This window comes from Canis lupus, chromosome 1 (genome assembly GCF_003254725.2).
Source record: "Canis lupus dingo isolate Sandy chromosome 1, ASM325472v2, whole genome shotgun sequence".
NCBI classification, from domain to species: Eukaryota; Metazoa; Chordata; class Mammalia; order Carnivora; family Canidae; genus Canis; species Canis lupus.
The window spans coordinates 87,009,965-87,033,389 of NC_064243.1; the positions used below are offsets into that span (position 1 = coordinate 87,009,965).

Here is a 23,425-nt window from a genome sequence, read left to right on the forward strand (position 1 = left end):
AAAAAAGAATATATCTCAGGCACATTCTTCTTGTCTTGTGAAACTGTATTTATTCTTTTAACTAGTTTTTTAAAGATAGATTATTTTTATTTTTTAAAGATAGATTTATTTATTTATTTGTTTGTTTTTATTTTTTAAAGATAGATTTATTTATTTATTTGTTTGTTTGTTTGTTTGTTTACAAGAGACCCATAGAGCAAGGCAGAGACATAGGCAGAGGGAGAAGCAGGCCGGGAGTCCGATGAGGCACTCTACCCCAGGGCCCGGGCATCATGACCTGAGCCAAAGGCAGATGCTAAACCACCGAGCCATCCAGGTGCCCCTAAAATGGTAGTTTTTAATCTTTGAACTGAGCTTTACCCTAAGCTATAGTTCCAATTCCATAGAAACAAATATCTATGTAGAACCACAGTGTCACTAAACTTTAGTCTAAAGTGTGAATTAAATTGTATGTTCTCAGTTATCCAAAACAGGAGATAAAGAGAAAGTGATCCTAAAGGCAGGCACAGTACATGAACGTATACAGATATAGATAATATAGATATATTCCTAGGCATGTGTAGGTATGCATGAATATATTATATACAATACCTGTGTGTGTATATCTGCTACATATTGACTAGTAGCCTTTAAGTGGGTCATGGTGCAAGCAACTGTGCAGTGACACTTTAAAGATCCCTAGTTAATATTTTACCTAAAGACTCCTAGTAAATATGTGTGTATATATATGCACGTATTAATTATTGATTATTAGCTATTGTACTATTATATATTTATATAGACTATTAAATATAGTCTATATATACCATCAAATTTGGTAGTATGTGTGCATGCACATGTTAACTAGGAGTTTTTAAATATATATATATACACATATATACACAGTGTTTATGTGTACATACACTGTGTATATGTGTATATATACACAGATATATATACACATATATACATAAATGTGTGTGTGTGTGTGTATATATATTTCTAAGTCCTTGCAGGATGCCTTAATATTTCTGGGAGGAAGGAATAAAGGAGAAAAATATAACTGAAAGAAATGCAGGGTTTGTACGAGAAAGGGACTCAGCATTACAATGTTCCTTGAATGTTTCCATGCATCTACAAGTACATCATTTAAGCTATGTGGTGTTTCATGGCAATGGGCCGATAAGGAAGAGGTTAAAAGGCAGAGAAGCGTCTCTCACTGATGTCCAGAAGTGAACGGCAGAGCAGCCGACTCAAAGACAGGTGCTGGACAGGAAATAGTGACATTCTACTTTGCACCACTGTCGCCTCAATTAAATGCAGTAGCTTTATAATTGCTAGCTAAAAATACACACCTCTGCATGCCATGCTCCCATGCCTATTTTTGGGAATTTGACTTTCTTTAGCAGCTTGCTTTATTCCATGCCCATTCTTCTGTTGGGCACCGAAGGGAATTCTCTGTTCAAAAAGCAAAGTCCAAAAGAGCTGCTGATCAGTGACAGATAACACCTGTCTGGGATGATCTGGCCAACCAGTGGGTGCTCTTGCCAAAACCATAGAGAGGAAGTTCAAGGCTGAGTGGAAACCGTGTCTTTCTGTGGAATCGGGTTCTTCTTCCCCTCTCCTCTGAGTTGGTGGTTTTCCAGGGAATAAGAGATGAATTGCGACCTTTAGAGAACCCTAGGGAGATGGGCCAGCCACCATGATTCTTTCTTTCTGCCAAGCTTTTCTTTTCCTTCCAGCTCACTGAGTAGGCAACTGCCCCCCAACAAGGGGAGATGAGGCTCCCATGATAGAGTAGCTGGTCAGGGGGCTTGGGAGCCATCGGGCTGTAGGGCTCTGCAGCACCAGCCCTTCTTCCAGCAGATCTGCGTGGCCATGGGCATCAACTGTGGAACACTACCTCGACCTCAGTGTGGCTGCCAGTAGTTCTTCTGCTCACCCCCCCACCATAGAATCCAGGCCATTCTAATGAGCCATCTGGCAGAATGAGTGGGGACGCCTTTAGGCTGGGTTGTGTCTGAGAGCAGGGCATGGGAATGCCAGCTCTGTGACTTTGAGTTGAGTTACTTGACTTTCTCAAGTCTCAGGTATCTCTACTGGAAAACAGGAATGAGGACACTAAGGGTAATGGGGAAGATTCCATGAGAGTCATATGTATATCGTGTTTAGAGGCGCGCCTGCACCCCACAGCTGCCGTTATTATGAAGGGCTCACTTCCATTCCCACTTTAGGCAGATGTGCTGATTTCACTTAGCAGCTGCTCTCCTTAAGAGTCTAGAAATGTTAAATTCCTTATTCCCTAAGCAGGGAGGAACAGGAGGAGCTGAAATAAAATTAATTAGAAAATGTGCCTGCCAAAAAAAACCCATGACAATACCTAATTTATCTAAAGATCTCTTATACAGAAATTTCAACTGCTCTGAACTGGGAAATAAGAAATGGAAACAAACAAACAAAAAAAAGACTTATCTGAATGTCAGCATTGGTATCAAATAATCTGTGCACTAAATCCCACATGGTCATGGGCACTAAATGCCACCGAAAGCCGCACTCTTCTGCTCCAGCGTAGCCTGGTTTTCCTGCCCTTTGCAGCCAGAAAGCAGGAAGGCATAATGAATGAGCATTGTCAGAAGAGTTGGACGGAGTGTCCAGAATCTATAAATAGCAGATACAGGATCTCTAAACATGAGAAGGCTGAGCCATTTAGATAGGGCCAAATAGGCCTACCTTCCCTGTCAATGAGAACATCGCTAAATCATGCCAGATGAAAAAAAAAATGAATTTTCATTTTACTTAATGTAGTCTAAGAAGACAAATGTGTCCATTCCATTTTAGACAAGTTTCCACCCAAGAGAATTAACGTGTTTTTACTTGGCTTTAAGGGATAATCCGTACTTAACTAGAAAATTTGCTTCGGTGGAACACTCCATCCTTTATATCTCTAAACAGGATAGACACCATTGTCTAAGTGGACGATCAATGTAGCGGGGGGTGGGTGAAAAAATGCTGGCAGTTGATTGATGAGATAAATACAAAGTCGAACATTTTTCTTTGTGGAAAAGGCAATACCAGTTAAAAAGTCCATTCTGTCACCCAAGAGAATCACACTCCGATTGGTACAGAGTTGCCTTCTGGGACAACGGTTGGCATATTTAACATTGCCTAGTCACATGACTCATAAAACCACTGTGTGTGTGTGTGTGCACACGTGCATGTGCACACCTAGCTTCCTTTTGCCACGATAGGCAAGCAGATGTGCGCAAAACCTCCCTACAGTTTTGCAGAGCAAAAGAGAGCCATTTGATGAGAGATTCTGTTTCCTTGGGGTTCTCCACATACACACACTTTACCCCCGCAGCAACTCTACCCTTAAAAGCTCTTGGCAGCTCTTGGGTTTGCCAAATTCTTCCCTGTCCCCGCTTCAGAACCTCCGCAGGGCTATGGGAGAGCTCCAGCGAGAGGCCTGGACAAGCACGTCATTCTTTCTGGTCGCCAGTGCAAAGGTTTGCAGTGCCTGTGGGCAGCAGAGACTCTAATAAGAGTTTGGGTTTCACTGGAGGGCAGAGCACTGTCCCCAGCCGCCCCTGCCTGGCAGGGGCTGCCCTTCTCCTCCACTCAGCTTGGGAGTCAGAAAGGATAGAAGTTATGGATAAACTCACCATCTTCCCCCAAATCATCGTGGCTTCTGTTCCTGTTAAGAGCAACCTCATGCTGTCAGCCCCGAGGCTGAAAAACGAAGAGTCATCTTTGCTTCCTCCCTGATTCTTGACCCCTGAATGTCAACCCACTTTGCGATTCCAGCAGCCCCCTCGTTCCCATCACAGAGCCCCCCCTCGTTATCCATCTCAAGTCTGCTGCAAAGGCTCTGATGTTGGACCCCAACTCTAATCCCCAGCCTGAGATTAATTTGCATCTGATAGCATTTGATTTCAGCAAGACAGCCTAGAGCGGCTCGGGGCACAGCCTTTAGAGCTGCATAGACCTGAGATCTCATCTTGACTGTCATGTTCCCCTAAGCGCTCTTGGGTGATTAATTTAATCTCTGAGCCTCCTAGGGTTGACTTGAGGATTAACAACGTAACTTGTATAAAGTGCTTGGCACCAGGCCTAGGTATACTGAATTCTGTCCAGATCCCTTAAACCCAAAGATCGTTCACAGCTTGGCCTCAACCTTCCTTTCTAGGCTGCTTCATGAGTCACCTTCCCTTCACCCAGTGCTCTGGCGAAACTGAATATTTGTACGTGATGGTTTCCATGCTTACTTTTTTCTTCTTGTCTTTTACCATGCTCTGCTTCGTGCCCCTCCCACTACCCCACTGCTCTATTGAAATGCGAACTACCCCACAATATTCAGACCAAATCCTGGTCTCATCCTTAAAGTTTTCTTGGGTCACACCAGTCAGAAATGACCTTTGTCTCTTTAGTCCTTATTAGCCTAGTTAGAACTTTCTCATGGCCTCCATCACAGCTTCCTGATTTTGATCACGTTTGCATCTCTATTTCTCCCCCAAATGTTTTCACATCTGACATATATGCCTATGACCTGGAGCACATGACCTGAGGCAGAAAAACAACTCTAAGGGAGAGGGGAGAAAGAATTGCTGCATGTGGGATGAAAGCCATCTCTCCTCAACAGACATGCTCCAGTAAGTCAATAGTCCTGACATCCTGGCCTGAAATTTTTTATGCTAAGAGTTTTGACCCTGGGATGGTTAGCAGCTAGGGCTTGCGCAATGAGCATCAAGGAGAATAAACAACCATTCAAAGGGCTGTGTGTGTTCATATTGGCCCAAGGAGGAGAAAAGGGGATTACTTCAGTTTAGAGGAAACAATGGAGCTGATACACTGAATTGTGCTTTCCTGGAATCAATCGCATCAGAGTTTGAAAGAAGAAAAAACTCTTCCAAACTGTATTCACTGCAGGGTAGTATATAATATGACAGTAGATGGGCCCTGGACTAACACTCCCTTTTACCATTGGACCAATGTCATGTCCTGCCATTGTCGGGCCAGAAAATGCAGTTTCAGGGAAGCACTTCCATTCTCCCACCAGCTTTATTATGAATTTGTCAAGCTGGTTTAAGGGGAAAAGCTTCTGGGGCTGCCTTATGTTTCCCTTTGTGTTTTCATTCTTGTCCAATGACAAAGGAAGCTCTTGCTTCTTATTCTTCTCCAGTGGCCCTAGGATAAAAGCTGTAGAGAAAGCACAAATTGAAATCAAGAACTGCAAAAAAAGAAGAGAGAAAAAAAAGGCAGTGTCTCCAGGCCAGGCATTGTGTACATAAACAAGGGATTTTCTCTGCCCCATGGATTGTCCACCAGGCACACAAGAACGAGAAGAGGAAAGTAGCCCCAGGCAGGCAAGCAAACTGAAAAGCAGAGGAGTGTCTGGGGAACATCTGACTCTCAGCAAATGATCTTTGTGCTTTTCTCTCTTAATTACCACTGTTTAAGACATTAATCATCATTCTAAAATATCTAAAAATCTTCCTGTATCCCCACTTGCAAATGCTTTCAAATACATGCAGTCAAACAAACACATAAAATTCAGGATTGTCTTGCATCAGATACATTCTCCAGGACATCCCAGCATTGGCCCAACATGCCCTTCTGATGTGGGTTTGTGTACTCAACCACAGTGCAACCCGGAAGGCTTTCTTTCTTGAGCATCTCACTTAGGCTAGGAATTTATTTTAATATTGGTTCTTATGACCACATGGGGATATCCTTGACCAAATAGCAGGATCAGTTTTACTTACTGATTAGCTTGCAAGGGTGCATATGAAATGAATCCTAATCCTCAAGGATCTGAGTACCCTTGGAGTATAGCACTGAGCTTGTCTTGTCTTTACTGGTGAGGCTGGGGATGAATATTAGGTGGAAACCTGATGGGTCTCTGAATGACAGACAATGCAGAGATACATGGACACCTAAACTCAGACACTGAGCATCTAAGACCCCAGCCCTGCCTTTCTTGAATCCAATTAGGACAGTTCAGTCTCAGATATGGTAAAAAAAAAAATAAATAAATAAAAATAATTAAAAAAAAAAAAAAAATATATATATATATATATATCTTGACACTGTTAAAGACTGTAAGGAAGCCTTTATCCAAGGAACTATGCATAGGCTTTTGCAGCAAGAGAGAGAGATTGGGCTCAACTCTGAGTAAAAAAAAGAAAAAGAAAAGTGGGAATTTATAGTCAAGGAGTAGAGGGAGGGGATCAGTGGATGGGAAGTGACTAAGAGGGTAGGAGGATTCTTATGACACAGACCTAACAAAATTCTTGCCAAATGCAGGCCAGGGTGATCAGATATCACTGGGGAAGGGTGGAAGATAAGGAATTTGGCCAAATATGGAGAGTGATTGGATTCTGAGGGTGGGGAATGCTTCCTAAAACAGAGTAATGCAGAGATGAACATGGAAGCCTGAAAGTTGGAGCCTGGTAGAGGAAAGGGTTCAGAAAAGCTAGGCAAGCTTTTTTTTTTTTTTTTTTTTTTAAGATTTTATTTATTTATTCATGAGAGATACACAGAGAGAGAGAGAGAGAGGCAGAGACACAGGCAGAGGGAGAAGCAGGCTCCATGCAGGGACCCTGACGTAAGACTCGATCCTGGGTCTCCAGGATCATGCCCTGGGCTAAAGGCGACGCTAAACTGCTGAGCCACCCGGGCTGCCCAACCTAGGCAAGCTTTGATCAAAGAGAGAGCATTCGTCATACACAGGCCCCATCTGAAAACCACAGGCCAGATTTGAACTGGGAATGAAGGATTCATGCCACATTTACCAGGCACCCACAATATGCCAAGCACACTGCTGGGTAACAGGAATGTAGAGATGGAAGGATCCTTGCCTTCCAAGAAATCAGAAACGGTTGTTGAAAGAGGGAAACAAGCCAACAGGAGACCATGCCCTCAAACCAGGCTGCCTGGCTTTGAATGCACCCCAGCTTTTCCTGACTGCATGGCTTCCAAATGGTATCTAACCTCCCTGGCCTCCAGCTCATCAGCTGGGAAATGGGAATAATTGCAGAAACAAGATGATAGAGGTTTGTGGGGCCAGCCAAAGTCTGTGTGTGAACTGTGTGCAGTGTTTGGCATAGCAAACAATCTTAGTAATCTTGCTGTCACAGATGGTGGCAGGGTGCATAGCAAAATGTCAGCGCTGTGACACAGGTAGAAGTACAGAGGGCAGACTCCAACCCCAGTAAAAGCTACTCTGATTCCAGATGGACTCACAAAAGATGATACTTGAATAGTGCCTGAGAGGACCAGGGGGGCAGATAGTCAGGCAAAGCTTGAGGGAACAGACACATCCTCAGAGGGAAGAGACAGGACAAAGCCACTGCAGTGGGAGAGGGAACAGACCCAAGGAACATGCCCAGCTTAGCAAATGGGAAGGGAATTAACAATTCTTAAGCCCATACAAGATCCTAGATACTGTGCTATATGATTTTAGAAGATGATCCCACAGAAAGCTTTGCAGTAATCCGGAGACAAGGAGCTATCCCTGTCTTTCGCACAGAAAGAAACTGAAGCTCAGAGACTTACAAGAGCCCCTAAGCAATAACCTAAGGTTGCACATCTATTAGCTGGTGTGATTCACTTCTGAAACCGAAGGATGCTAAAGCTTGGGTTCTGTACATAGTCTGTCCTCTCTGAGTCAGAGCACAAGCTGTGTCAGTGTCAGGAGGGCTGTGGAGGATACTCATGGCTAGACTAGGAAAGCCCCAGTGTTCACAGTAAGGGGTTTAAGTGTTACCTTGGGAATAACAACTTTTTCTGAACAGAGGAAGGGTTATTACTAATTCCAGAGGCATAAGAACTGGGGGTGTAAGTATCACCAACATGGTACTCATGGCATGGAACAGAGATTATGGTGCTATGGCTCAATGACATAAAAGGGAAATGTTTTTAAAACAGTAATTTGTTCCTATGAGTTTGACTTTTTTAGGCTCCAAATGTAAGTGACATCAATACAACATTTCTTTTTCTGACTTTTGTCTCTTAGCCTGATTCCCTCAGGTCCCTTCCATGTTGTCCCAAATAGCAGGACTTCCTTCTTTCTCAAGGCTGAATAATATTCCATTGTGTGCATTATCATCCATTCATATGTTGACACTTAGGTTGTTTCCGTATCTTGGCTATTGTGAATAATGCTGCAGGGAACACAGGAGTACAGAAAACTTTTTGACATTCTGTTTTCATTTCATTTGGATATATACCCAGAAGTGAGATTGCTGGATCATATCATTAGCTAATGCTACAGTGATAATCATACTGCATTATATAAATGTATCAAATTAACACACTATGGGCCTTAAATGTATAAACCATTATGTGTCAATGACATCTCAATTTTAAAAAATGGTGATTTGCCCTAAGCTAATGAACAGATGAGAGTGAGACAAATGGAAACGAGGTTTTCATATGGTACCATGCACAGAAACCAAATCCCTTCTTAGGGATGTTCTTGAGGGAATTAATGTATCATGTAGGAAGCCAAACCTATTAGATGTCCCCAAAGCAGATTTTCTGCCATTTCAAACACAAAGAAAGAAATTCTGTGATCTCTAAGGCTAAAAAGAGCCCGAGTGATCACCTAGTCAAAGTTTTTTGGGGTTTTTTTTTGTTTGTTTGTTTTGTTTTGTTTTGTTTTGTTTTGTAAATGATAAAACCAAGATTCAGAGAAGTGAGGTGATTAGGCCACAATCCTTTAAACATGTGACATCTGCCATATGAAGCTAACCTCATCCTGTCAGTCATACAAAGAAATCACAGGAATCTGAAAGCATCCACACAGGCAGGCTCCCAGAGGGCTGCACCAAAGGCATCTGTCTACCAACCTTAGAACCTGACAACAAGATCATTGGTGGGGCAACTAGACTAGCTAAAGAAGAGAAGCAAGAGAACCCCACCCTCTGCAGCACTTTATGTTGCTTTCTTGGTAATCTCACCATTGAAGAGATAACAGAATTATATGGTATCTTAATAAATACAGTAGGGAAGTCAGAAAAAGATATCATTCTATCTTGTAATGATGAAAAAAAATAATAAAGCCACCAAAATAACCCCTAAAAGTCATTACAGCCCCAGTAAGAAGCCCATATGGTATTGGCCTATGAGAACCATCTGTCCTATATTATTTTCCTCAGAGATTTCTAATTATTTTTTAAATATATAAGAAAACACACATGAATCCAATAATGTCCCTCCTGAGTTAGAAAATAATACTAAAGGTCAAACTGAATTTTCACCCATCTGTCTGGCTGACAAGATGGTAGATGACAAATATTCTTGATTCTGTTAGCCAAGGCTATGAGATATATAAAGAAGCTTCTAGAAATATTATTGCTGGACCTGTAGGATTTGTCATGTTGGCATCCAGTGAGATACATCACATGGTTATATAACAAATGAAAGAGATAATGTCAATCATCAGGAAAAGAACTGAAAGCAGGAGGCAGTAGATGACAGGTTGTCATATAGTTCCAACCCCCTAAAAAAGCCCTGCTAAAATTTCTCCGAAGAATTAATAGAAGAGGAATTTAGCCTGTTCCCATTTTTTGCCCTCATCACAAAATCAGCTAGACTGCTTGTTCTATCCTCCCCATGTGTCACCTTAGGATCACAAAGTGTTCTTCAGATTATGAAGGATAGTCAGTCATGATCCAGGGAGCCTGGGTTGAGTTCCTGACCCATATTTAATAATTTCCTTCCTGTGACATGACTGAACATGCTAAAAAGCAAAATACAAAAAAAAAAAAAAGAAGAAGTCTCCAAAGCTCATGTTCACCAAACGATTTAATTTTCACTTTCCAGTTATTAAGCCAGCACTGCCCTAGAACCAAGGCAGCATGCTAAGAGGGCTAAAGGAAACATCAGGAAAGTGATGAGGTCAGTCTGTTTTTGCAAGACCTGTCTTTTTCCCAAAAACAAGAGCCTAACACCTCCAGGGTGTTGGGAGTTGTGCAAATAGTACAACAGATAAGAGCTGATCCTGTTCAAAGCTCCCACATCTCCAGAGAGGAAGGCTGCACTCTCTGACTCTTGACTGTGCCTCTTTCCTGCTCCCATTTTGGTGCAACCAGTTTTAGGAGACTTGCCTCCCTCTCTCCAGCACCTTCACTAACTAGATTGGAGGCCCTTACAGCAAATCTGATTCAAAAACAACACAAGTTGTTTTGTTTTGTTTTATTTTGGGTTTGGGGTTTTTTGTTTTTGTTTTGTTTACTTCAACTAGTTTATCATGTACTAAAAGACTCATTTCTAGCTGTAAAGGCAATTTGTGACAAGAGGTCCAAGCTTTGGGGAATCTATCCTAAGGATAGAATGTCACATGCAGAGCAAGTTGTAAATGATATTCATCCCATCATTATTTGTATCAGCCATTTAGACACAATATAAGTGTCCAGCAAAGGAGGTATTAATTAAGTGAGCTATTCATATATCTTGGACAGAATCTCTATAGATAATGAACATTATGCTTTTATTTTATTTTTTTTAAGATTTTATTTGTTTATTCTTTTTTTTTTTTTTTTTTTAATTTATGATAGTCACACAGAGAGAGAGGCAGAGACATAGGCAGAGGGAGTGTGGGGAGCCTGATGTGAGACTCGATCCCAAGATCCCAGGATCATGACCTGAGCCAAAGGCAGATGCTCAACCAGTGAGCCACCCAGGTGCCCCAAATATTATGCTTTTAGAAGAGTTTCCAATAATACAAGAAAGTGCTTAGTTAGAATACTAATGGAAAAGAAAATAAGAATACAAAATAGAACTTCACAAATATGCCCAACCCCCTACACACACATATATATACTGTGCCTATGGGAAAAAAAATTGGAAAGGAAAGAAAGGAAAGGAAAGGAAAGAAAAAGGAAAGGAAAGGAAAGGAAAGGAAAGGAAAGGAAAGGAAAGGAAAGGAAAGGAAAGGAAAGGAAAGGAAAAGAGACTTGAAGGAAATATACCAAGATATCATTAGTAGTTATCTTTTGATAGGACTTGGGATTTGGGAAATTATTTCTTATTTGACTTTTTCTAAACTTTCTACAATTTTCCATGGCAGTCATGCATTGCTTTTATAATAAGAAAAAAATTATTTCTCATATTGGAACCATTGGGCTTCTGACCTCTGAATTGAATTTCTTAAAGGAAGGAAAAACCCACTAGTCTTCTTAATTACAGTGGGCAAAAAGAAAGAGAAGTCAAGGATTAGAGTCAAAAGAGCAAAACTTCCTCCATTCTCTAGCACTCTGGTAATTGCTCAATCGTGCATGCATGAAGGTCCCTTAAGAGAACATTCCGTTATGATAATGTGGGTGTGCTTTAATCTGCTAAAAGCAACCTAAGCTGAATTGTGTCCCAAAAGTGGAGAGAATACACCTTTAAAATAAACTGGCATATCGAAGCAGTCAATTGATACACTGGCAAAGCCAATATATAATAAAATATCTTTCAATAGTCAAATAATCACATATTTTATCTAATGTGTAAATTCATACATCTGAGTCTTTTTAAAGTAGGGCATACTAGACTTATAGTAATTTCATCCAGTTTCTATCTCCATAATATTACCATTTAGCCACTTCAATATGAGACTGTGAATCTTATTCACAATTATTATGTGGGGAGTCAATATATAGTTTACATGGAACTCCATAACAAATAATTGCACTTATTTGGTATTAATTTTCTCACAAAAATTTTGAATATCATTTTCTGCTGATCTTTGGTTTGTTCATTTCCAGATGTTTGAATTTCCTCCTCCCTCCATACAAATCAGCGTGTCCAATTCCAATCCAGTACTTTTGGCACAATGTTACCTTTAAGAATTTTGTCAACCAGGGGGTTCTGGGTGGCTCAGTTGGTTAAGTGTCCAATTCTTAACTTTGGCTCAGGTCATGGTCTCAGGGGGAGACGAAATGGAGTGAGATGGAGTCTGGCTCTGTGATCAGCAGGGAGTCTGCTTGAAGATTCTCTCCCTCTGCCCCTCCCCCTGCTCTCTCTCTCAAATAAATAAATCTTAACAAAAAAGAAAAAAAAAGAATTTTGTTAACCAAAGGGAGTGCATTTTTGCAGATGCTGAAAATAAAGTAAGAATATGTTTTAGGTGCATAGGATTCTATTCATCAGGTTGCATTATTCTCTTCCCCATGCCAAGTGACATTTAGTTGTACCAGAGTGAAAACTGAAGCCAGCATCTGCTCAAAGGCCTTTTATTACCCACCACAATTCCTGCTTAGATCCTTGTTAGGGGTCTTATATCATTCTGCATCTTGATGAACGTGGATTTTTGCATTTCCTATTAATCACACAATTGTTTCAAATTATTTAGAATATTAATATTTCATCAGGGAAATATTCCGCCTAACTGGTGATTTTTTAAAAAGATTTATTTATTTATTTGAGAGAGAGTGCACATGAGCAGGGGGAGGGGCAGAGGAGAGAATCTCAAGCAGCCTCCCCACTGAGTGTGAAGCCCCACCCAGGGCTCCATCTCACAGGCCTGAGATCATGACCTGAACCAAAATCAAGAGCCAGAAATCAAGTGCTCAACTGACTGAGCCATCTAGGCGCCCCTTTGCTGATGATTTTTAAAAGTCACTGCATTGTGATGACTGAATGACTTCTGGATCTAATCCTCTCCCTCTCTCCCTGCTCCTGTCCCCAGGAAACACATCTCCAGATTTTATTAAGAAATTGAATGAGTAAATAGGAAACATTTTAAAGATGTTTCAGATGTAGCATGTTAATGTCCTCAAAGCTATTGGTCAACACTATTATAGATGGGCTTTTTCTAAATTCCTACAAAATCACAAGAATTTTACTGGTGATCTATTTGTAGCTGTGGTGTTTCTCTAAAATTCTCTGACATGTTCCAAACCACTTGTCAAACCCAGGTATCATCTCTTGCATAGCTAACACAGCATGAAATGATTGTGGAATGTTCTTTTCTGTTTTTGATAGATAGAGCCAAAGTGTCCTTGCAACTTACAGATATTTTTCAGCTTAATACCATGGTTATTTTCATTTTCAAAAGCCTGCCTCAATCTCCATGTCGATTTTCACAGATTCATTGCTCGCTGGGACAGAAATATAAATCACAAGTTAAGCTAATTAATAGACATCTTGAAAAGGAGTCAGTTTAATTTTTCCAATATGTTTTTCTGTACCTTCATCTTGTTCAACAACAGGACCTGCTGGGTTTTAGAAGTGGAAAGTCTCATGATAAATTCAGCCATATATACTCTATTTTATTATTTAAGTGGTGAATATACCGGTTGGTTGCCCAGAAGACGAATCAAATCATCTTCAAATACAAAATTACTGCTCCCAAATCATTTCTTACACCTCTGGGATTTTGTCATTTTTCTATAATATTATTCCTGCCTTGAGTCCTTTTCTATAATCTGGTTTAATCTACATGGCACCAAAGTTTCAGACACTCTGGTGAAACATATTTCTGGGCTAATCGATGCTACTGTATCTCAAAAACATCGCACTTATACTAAGCCTCAAATAATTTCTAAAACTCAGGCAGCCCAGTTTTGATCTCATAATATTTGACTAAGTGCTTAGCAAGTAATACAGTGCCCAGAAGACTCTTAATTAAAATTGATGGTTGACACGTGAAATACGTTCTTGGCATATCGCCTAATATGACCATTCGCTTTAGCTATGTTACCATCCCAGGTGAAATGTACTACTTTTGCATTTTTGGTTTCTCCAAACCAGTTTCCTTAACACAGCGATTTGGTAATGATTCAGCCTCTCAGCAAACAATACTGAGCAAGGACTAGCTCGTGATCCTGCCTGTAATGGACCTCGCTTTTATACAAAGAGACATGTACAAAAAAAAAGAAGTGAGGGTTAAAGCAGAATGCTGGATAGCCTCACAGAGCACACGAGATGAACGAGAGGGCTTCCTCAATGGCACATGTCAAATGAAAGGCTTGTGGTTTGTTCTGCAAGCAGAGAAAAGGGCACTACAAAAAAAAAAAAAAAAAAAAAAGGAACCGAAACGAATAAACAAAGGCTAAGAGGATGGAAACAATTTCAGGGGCACTTAAAGGAGCAAGTTTCTCAGCACGATTGGAGCATCAGGAATGTGGGTTTGTGGCTGAGGTAGTGGGAAGAGCAGCAAGGGTGTAGCAGTGACCATGTATCAGAAAGAGATAAAACTAAAGAAATAGATGAGAGTGTGATACTGGCGTTCCTTGAATACCCTGCTAAGAATTTTTAGCAATGGGGGCACCTGAGTGCCTCAGTCAGTTAAGCATCTGCCTTTGACTCAGGTCATAATCTCAGGGTCCTGGGATTGAGCCCTGCATGGGGCTCCCTGCTCATTGGGGAGTCTGCTTCTCCCTCTCCTTTCTCCCTCTGGCCCTCCCCCAACTCATGCTTGTTCTCTCCCTCTCTCAAATAAATAAATAAATTTTTAAAAACATTTCTTAAAAAAAAAATTTAGCAATGAAAGCCACTAAAAAATTTTAGTAAGGAGGGTGTTATAATCAAGAACATTGCCTGGAAAGCAGCATGGGGAATAGAATAGAAAGACTAGAATGGGGAAGATCAGTGAAGAAACTCCTAAATAGCTCTGAGTCTGCAGGCTGAACAACGGCTGTGATAGAACCAAGAAGGAAGAGGTGCCCAGAGATGCACCTGGACATACCATATATTTACGCACTTCCCTCTGTCTCTCCTTGCGTAGAATGCACTAGAAGTAGGTGGCCTCCATGAAGGCAGGAATTGTCTGTCCACTTTGTTTACTGCTCCATCCCCAGCACCTCTCTGGTGCCTGGCACAGAGATACTCAGTGAATCTGTGTTCCACAACTCCCTTTTTTTGTCGCAGTGTAGGCAACAGATAGGATGCCCTGACTCTATACTTTTTTTTTGACTCTGTACTTTTAATGGGGTGCAAAATGAGAGAGCGAACATAAGCAGAGGTGCTGGTTAGTGGACAAGTTCAAGGGGCGGAGAATACTTGTCATTTGGAAAGACTTAACTCCTCTTCGATCTGAGAATCAGAATTGCATCTGTGCTAAGGCAATTTGTCTGCAAGTGAGCTGAAGATAGAAAATGTCAAACTGAATTTGGGGAGAAGTTGTGAGTTTTTTAACAAAATGTTTGATGTTTGTTCTTTCAAATCTTGAAGAACACTTTAATCTCCCTATATTTCATAGAGCTTTGACAAAATAACCAACCATGTCAAAAAATCCAAGAGTCACTTTTTGGGTATATGTTGAAAATACCAATTCTATCATAAAGGAAAATCAGGCTTTAATTACTAAATCACCAATAAAATAACTAAATAACTTCTCCTTCTGTGTAATTAAAATTTTTGTCTATTAAAGTTACATTGATAAGATTTGATAGAATGAGTGTATGTGCCTATCTCTCTTCTTGCACCTCAAATGACAAAAAAAAGGGCAAAAATAACAAAAAAAAATATATTTCTTTGAAACAACCCCTATCAGTGCTTAGCAGGGAAGAAGATAAAAAAGGATACCATGCTGGGAGACAAGAAATTTTGAGTAATTTCTGGAATATTAAAAGCAGGTATAGAAATTAGAGTTGAAAAAGAAAGAAGAAAGAAAGAAAGAAAGAAAGAAAGAAAGAAAGAAAGAAAGAAAGAAAGAAAGAAAGGAAGAGAAAAGAAAAGAAAAAAAAGAAAAGAAAAGAAAAAAGAAAGAAAAGAAAAGAAAAGAAAAGAAAAGAAAAGAAAAGAAAAGAAAAGAAAAAAAGAAATTAGAAATTTGCAAGGGGACCTGAGTGGCTCAGTTGGTTAGGCACCTGACTCTTGATCTCAGCTCAGGTGTTGATCTCCATGTCTATTCTCTCCCTCATTGTGGCAAAACTTAGAATTATATATTAACGAATGCTATAAAGTTTACTTCCTATGTAGCTGGAAACAGGCAAGCAGTATTATTTTTCCATTATACAGATAGAGAAATCTAAAATCTAAAGTAGCTGAATAAAATAGCAATTTGGTGTAGATATTCAAAGAAACTTTTGGCTTCCTTAAGTAGCTTCCTTCTGACTTCGGAGAAACCCTTGGTCATGGTTCAGCATTATTTTGGGATTTGTATTAATTCAACATGTATTAATCCTTCATTGCTCCATTTTTATTCTCCTTCCTTATTTATCCCTGGAGAATACTCTTCTCCCCTGGATTACCAAAAGGAAAGATGTTGTTGTATTTCTGCTTTCCCCTTCTTACAATCTGGAAATAATTGCTAAATTATTCTAAAGGGGGTTCAAGGTTATTGAGAGGATGGAAGGATCTAGAGCCATTGCAATGCTGAAACCCTTCATAACTATTGCTGAGGAGTAAGCGTGGTGATGGCTATGTTGTACACATGCATATGCGTACACACATGTACATACACACGTAGGACCATTTTCTGAACGGCATACTAAACTAGCTGCTTTTAGACAATTTCCCAATTCACAGTTTACATCACAGCTAACACATTTTTGTAAATCCAGCAAGTTTGAATTCTAAAACTGAAATGATAGAAGAGGATGTTTTCCTTGGTCTCTGGTTTCTCTCCATTGTAAGAATAATCAATGCAATTATGTGAGGTGATCTCTGTTGGGAGGCTACAGAGTCAGCTTCCTCCAAATGAATTGCAGAACACTCGAGTTGAATTCCTGCTGTCTGCTTACCCTGTGGTCAAGAATCTACCTTGTAGATATTAAGATAGTCTGTGTTCAGATATGGTCTCATTGATTGAGTTTCTCTTGGGGGAAAAACATGCATTGCTAATGGTCACCTTGTCTCAAATTACAGATTACGGTATTTCGGATGGGATCAGAAGGACACCAGGACATTGATTTAGCTATCCTGACAGCTTTGCTCAAAGGTAAAAGAGTTTGTGTGTCCAGAGAGTGCAAAAATAATTTAAATAATTTAGCAACTTTATCTCTTAATTGGTGGGTATAATCTTAAATGATACCATGATATCCAATTATTGATAACATAAGGACTTCTGGATGACATTGTTCCTGCTATGAAATTCTTCTATGATCGAGCTGTCAAAGTGTGACTAGACTTCTTAAAGTTTAAATATATTACAATTCAATCATGTCTACTGAGTCATAAAAATATACAAAGGAAAAAGTTAATGTCATATGTAAAATACTAAGTTACTGAAGTTACTTAATAATTATTATCCTGTCTACTTTAAAAAACCATTTAATATGGCATAGATGATAGATATAAAGATATTATAACACATTAAAAATGTGTTGCTTAATTAAAATGGAAAATCAAAACCATTGAGAGGAAAGAAGAAAGAATAAACAAAAAATAAAACAGGCTACTATACTTGTTGTAATGGAACATTAACTTTAGCTCTAAGTTTCCTTGAAGTCCAGTGAAAAATAGAAATGCCCTGGATTTTATGATTTTCCTTTAGAAGATGGATATTTGTCCTATTCTTTAGTCTCCTTTCTATCAAGAGGATACATACATGTCTCACTACATGTTCTCATCCTTGGAGCCATATCAAGAGAAGAGCAGTTTCCTCCAGTCTCCACAGATCAAATTCTGCCCTTATGTCCCTTAGTAGGTCTATACATTTGACCAATAACATTCAGCAGTAAAATAAACAAAAGGAAGTTATCTCTATTCAGGCCTGAACTGAAAACCAGAACTATAAGATGAAACAAAACCACCAATCCTGTTGAATGTGGCTCTGAGTTCAAGGTGTTACCCTCATTCTCCCCAAGCACCATACTTTGCCTCCTGCCCCATTTATCACAAGGTTGGTGACTACCTGTTAGGAAGCCTTCATGGATTATAATCTCTGTAAGGATAGAGAATGTGTCTTATCCACCAATGGATCAGCATCTCACCTAATTCTTCACAATAGGGCAGCATTCAGTCAATTAGTGTTGAATACGTGAAGGAATGGATTACTGAATGGATGATTATTAATGATTCAGTGATAGACTTAACATTCCAAAATTGAAATTCAGAATAGCAACCATTGTGTTCTAATTTCCAGTCTACCTACCTTTTTTCCACTATTAATACTTTCTTAAATACCCATCAAGTGGCAGCCATTGTGCCTTAGTGCTAAGTTTTTTACAAATACTATAAACATTAATTATTATAACGACTGTGTTGTGCAGCAGCTATCTTTAATCCCCATTCTACAGACAGGTAAGTGGAGCTACAAGATTTAAGTAACTTGCTCAGAGTTACCATGCTAATTAATCAGCCTGAACTTAGATCTAGGCCTAACTCTTCACCACACCACATGTGGCCCCCTTGGCACTAGAAGTCATTGATCCCCTCCATGTATTCCCCAAAAGTATATTTGCACATTCAGTTCAAAATCCCAATCACATTTCAGAAATTCACAATCCTGTGAAGTGTATCATGTGTCCCAGGTTGAGAAACTTTGCTCCAAAGCATTTCATTCCAATGAACTGACAAAGACATGTAGAAGAATTCATGCATGGAACCATGCATGAGCCGAACCACAAAGCATACTCTGGCCACCATTCTCCATTTGTCAGAGATCAAATAAAAAGCTTGAGGCAGGAAATTCTCTGGTATTTGCTCTTCCTTCACAAAAATAAGAAAAAGTAATAAAGCCACTAACATTTATTGAAGACTTGTTAAGTGCCAGACACTGTTAGATACATTCTATGTATAAATTTGTTTAATCTTTACAAGTTCGATAACCAGTTAATTGTGTCTTATACATAAGGAAATCAAGACACAGAACAATTAATTACATGCCCAAGATAAGCTGGCCAGTAAGCAGTAGAGACAGGCTAGCCCCATAGCCCTCATCTTATGTAAACCACCAAGGCATCCCTATTGCGTTGATGATAAGAAGTAGAATGCCACATTTCTCGTCTTAACCAGAACTCAGCAAACAGAGAAGCAGCCCCATTACCAGTTAAAAACACACAAGCCATCACAAAATATCTTCTACTGAAAATATTTTTTTCTGCTTTCACCAATTTGTGCTTTAATTTGTGTTTCGCCTTTAGAATTTATTTGTTACAATATAGGATAGTTGTTTCCTGACTGTGCATGACAGACCATATGAAATACCTTTTATATTGTAACCAAGTAGTTATACATATGTTTTTAGAAAGCTGAAGTTAAAGTACATGAAGTAATATTTACATTGGCTGTATGCAATGAAATTGGATATTTCCTATTCTATTCTATTCTATTCTCTTTAATGCTGATTATATCCCACTAAATTGATTTCATGACCCACTAATGGGTCATAACCTGCAGTTTAAAAAACACTGCCGTAATAGATTAAAGGAAATTATGATTGCTCTAAGAAATTAACATTTCTAATCACTATAATGAATATTATTTATGCAACAGTTGATGCTAATGGGAATTTATGCCGTTAAAAGATTATGATGTGTCAACTCTATTTTGCAAAGGCTTTTAAATGCTCTCTGATTTTGACCCAGTTGATTTGTGAAGGATGTCAAGCATAATCCTTTTGCCAACTTTCTTGGAGGCCAAGAGCATACTTACATCAGTTTCAAATTCTATAGTTTGTTAAATTATTTGTATGTACTTTTTAAATTATGCCTGGGCATGTAACATGGTTTAACACTTAATTTTTACAATTATACTTAGTTTTCAATTATGCTATGCATGAGGAATTTTTTTATTGTCAAGTTTTTATTTCCTCCATCATCTGAGAAAACTAGAAATTAGAAAGGAGGTGGGGGAGAATGCCAGGAAACTAAACACTGGTCCATAAATCCAGAAGAAAAAAAGGGGGAGGGACTGTTAGGAAACAGGTGACCATGAGGAAAGTCTAACTTTGCTGACAACTTGTTTCCCATCCCACTGGGTTTGAGTTTCTTCAGTATCTGTATATATATATTTCAGTATCCGTACATATAAAGGATACTCTTTATAAGATACAGATCTGGGGGGTATCTGTTCAAAAATGAAGAAAGGAGGAGACAAAAAGGATGTTATTCCAGAGGTCTTAGAGGTTCACGCTTTCTTTGAATGCTGACCTGGGGTAGCTTTTGAGAATAAGTGATATGACATGTGTCTTTCACATTAAGGTAACTGCTCTCCAAGAGTAGTGGTCTGAGGCTACAAACTGTATACCCTACACCCTTCTGCTTTTCAGCTCTCCTCTCCTGCTGCCACGCATAGTCAGGGGAAGCCAAGGAACATGCAGGATGTTGACCATTCAGAAAACAACAAAGAAATTTTTAGAATAAGCATGTCCCGAATATTGCCTGGGATATACTCATACTAAAAAAGCTGTTTATTATTTATCTGAAATTCAACCTTAACTGGGAGTCTTGTATTTTTATTTGCTAAATCAGGCATCCCTACTCAGAGGAGGCCTGATGCCATGAATACATCTGGACTTCAGACACCTTGAGTGATTCTATGGGGAAGTACTCAAAAATCTAGGGGAGTTGCCTGGTCTGGCCCCTGTCTGCCTCCTGCTCAGCCTGGCCCTGCCTAAATCCAGAGGCTTCCCTGGAAACAACCCCAAACTCACCTTCATAAACTATTCAGTGTTTACCAGCCTGCTCTCATGGCCAAGTTGGTCATGCCTCTTGCTCTGGCCCCTCTTGCTCTGGGCTCCATAAAGCCAGAAAACATCTGCTCATAGCAGGGTCCCTTGACCCTCTCTGTGGATATAATTACTTTCAATTTTAAAAAATCTTTTCTTGTACACCTCAGAAGTCAAATCATGTGGATGTACCCTTTCAGTTCTGTGCATGCACTAAAGTATAATATGGGCGATCAAGAAATTCTTTTCCTTTTTTAAAATTTGTTTTTATTTAAGTTTGATTTGCCAACGTATAGTATAACACCCAGTGCTCATCCCATCAAGTCCCCTCTTCATTGCCCGTTATCCAGTTACCCCAAACCCCCGCCCACCTCCCCTTCCACAACTCTGTTTATTTCCCAGAGTTAGGAGTCTCTCACGGATTGTCTCCCTCTCTAATTTTTCCTATTCAGTTCCCCTCCTTTCCCTTATAATCCCTTTTACTATTTCTTATATTCTCCATTCATTTCATTCATATATGAAACCATATAATGTTTGTCCTTCTATGTATGATTGACTTACTTCCCTCAGCATAATACCCTCCAGTTCCATCCACATCAAAGCAAATGGTGGGTATTTGTCCTTTCTAATGGCTAATATTCCATGGTATATATAGACTACATCTTCAGTATCCATTCATCTGTCGAAGGACATTGTGGCTCCTTCCACAGTTTGGCTATTGTGGACATTGCTGCTATGAACATTGGGGTACAAGGAAATTCTTTTCCTTTGGGTTCATTCTTCACTGGTAAAGAAGTTCTGTAGCATGGGAAAAGACCTTTATTGCTTATTCCTTTCTTCTGAAAAGCATTATTTTTAAATCTCAAAGATATCTCAAAACTCTATGCTCCTCTTCAAAACTGCAAAGGTCATCAAAACCAAGAGTAGTTTGAGAAATTGTCACAACCTGGAGGAGACTAAGGAGGCATAATGACTACATGTAAGGGGCATCCTGGATGGAATCCTCAGTCAGAATAAAAGAAAGAATATTGTGTTTAAAACTGAGAAAATCTGAATAAACTAGGATTTTCATGGATTTTTTAAAAGATTTTAAGGGAAAATAGGAGAACTGAGCTATCATATGTTTTGAATCTGAGCAGGAGACGTACTGTTGCCAAGAAAACCTTTCATGTCATGTCAAAATGACAAAAAAGGAGAAGCATCTTATAGAATTAGCTGTAAAAGTCATGTAGATATGTAATCAAAATACTGTACTATGTGTAGGCAATATTTAATATAAAGGGTCTATATAAATCAGATAGGTGTGGACAATAGCTGATCACTATAAGAAATGATTAGAAATATCACTGGGGAATCTAAGTAGCAATATTTGAATGCAGGACTCATACGGAAACAATTTGTACGAAATCCAATTTCCCTGTGGACTTACACAATCATTTCAGAAAAAAATTACCTAGTTCCTCCCATTTTTTTGTTATGTTTCGGTTCTTCAGACAAAATTAATGCTATCTATAATTAATTAATTAATTAATTAATCACAGATACTTATAAGTGGAGGACAACAACTTCTTTTTAAAAGAGACATTTGTAATTTTCCTGAAACTATGAGGCAAGGAGTTTGAAATAAAAGTTCAAATGCCAAAAGAAGAGCCAGTATGTTCTAACTTTAGAACATTCTCAAGAATGCTGTTGATTAGATCATACAAAACAATGAAAATCACTGTGCTCTGAATCTTTTTCCTTTAAAATTATATCTTTCCCAACAACTAAACTTGAAATAAAAGTGGATAAAATTTTAAAGAGGAAAACTCAGTATATCTGAATGTTTTGAAACTACTTCTGAATGTATGACCCTTAGACATATTAACTAGAAAATGCTATTATTATCACAAACTAGGACCGACATCAATAGGCAATTAGTCTTGCTAAATAACTCGTCTTAGTTTTTAAGTGACTTAATTAATCCCTAGTAAAACAAAATTGTGGCATTATTCTGAAGTAGTGTATGTCCGATAATTCTATGCACCAGGTAGACCTCAAAAGCAACTAGCATCCGGGAATGTTTACTGAGAAGCTACCTTGCTTGATCTCAGATGATTCATGAATAGATTTAATGGGAATTAATTATGGCCTTGCTTTAAAGATAAAAAATTATTTCTGATTATATGTTCAATCTTTCCCATCCCTCTTTCCCATGTGTAGGCAGCTTAACAAAACACATGCATAATTGCTTTCCTTTTAATAATTTTTTTAACCTGGAATTGTTCGAATAGCCATAATACAGCCAAGAAAAAAAAAAGAGAGAGAGACATTCATGTTGACACTTTTATCATTTATATGAGATGCAAAGTTATCAGTTATTAAATATTATACAAATGGAAGTAGATGAAATTTCATCTAAAAATAAGATTGACAGGGTCAAAATGTGTGGCATGGTCACTTTATTTTAAGCTTATAAGGGCATTGGGGTAAACTGGGAGAATAGTGAAAAATATCTCAGAGACAAAACTCACTAGGTAATTTTTACAATGAAGATTCTTTACACAAGTGTTAAATCCTTCTCTGCGTGAGGCCACTTTTGGTCTACCTTCTGTCCTTTGATTTGTAAATCAGGCTTCCCCATGTGCACCTGTTTCCTGATGGCTCATTTTACCCCTTTTGTCACAGAGCAGATTGACCAGGAACAGTTAGAGTCCTGTCAGGGGCTCCCCAAAACCTAAGTAGCAATATTTGAATGCAGGACTCATAGGGAACAATTTGTACAAAATCCAATTTCCCTGTGGACTTACACAATCATTTCAGAAAAAAATTACCTAGTTCCTCCCATTTTTTTGTTGTTTCGGTAAATCAGGACATCTGCTTCCTTTAAACTTTCAGGGCTCTTATTAGGGCACTTAGCTG

At 39.0% G+C, this 23,425-nt stretch overlaps 1 protein-coding gene across 10 annotated transcripts in view; it reads left to right on the plus strand.

The window, feature by feature from the left end:
- The window catches only part of TRPM3 (transient receptor potential cation channel subfamily M member 3), a 492,887-nt gene that overhangs the window by 351,969 nt on the left and 117,493 nt on the right, over positions 1-23,425 (plus strand). For all 10 annotated transcript variants that reach the window (XM_049092014.1, XM_049092017.1, XM_049092021.1 and 7 more), the window contains one exon: positions 16,780-16,852. In XM_049092014.1, coding sequence (XP_048947971.1) covers positions 16,780-16,852 — 73 coding nt within the window. The remainder of the gene's footprint in view (positions 1-16,779; positions 16,853-23,425) is intronic.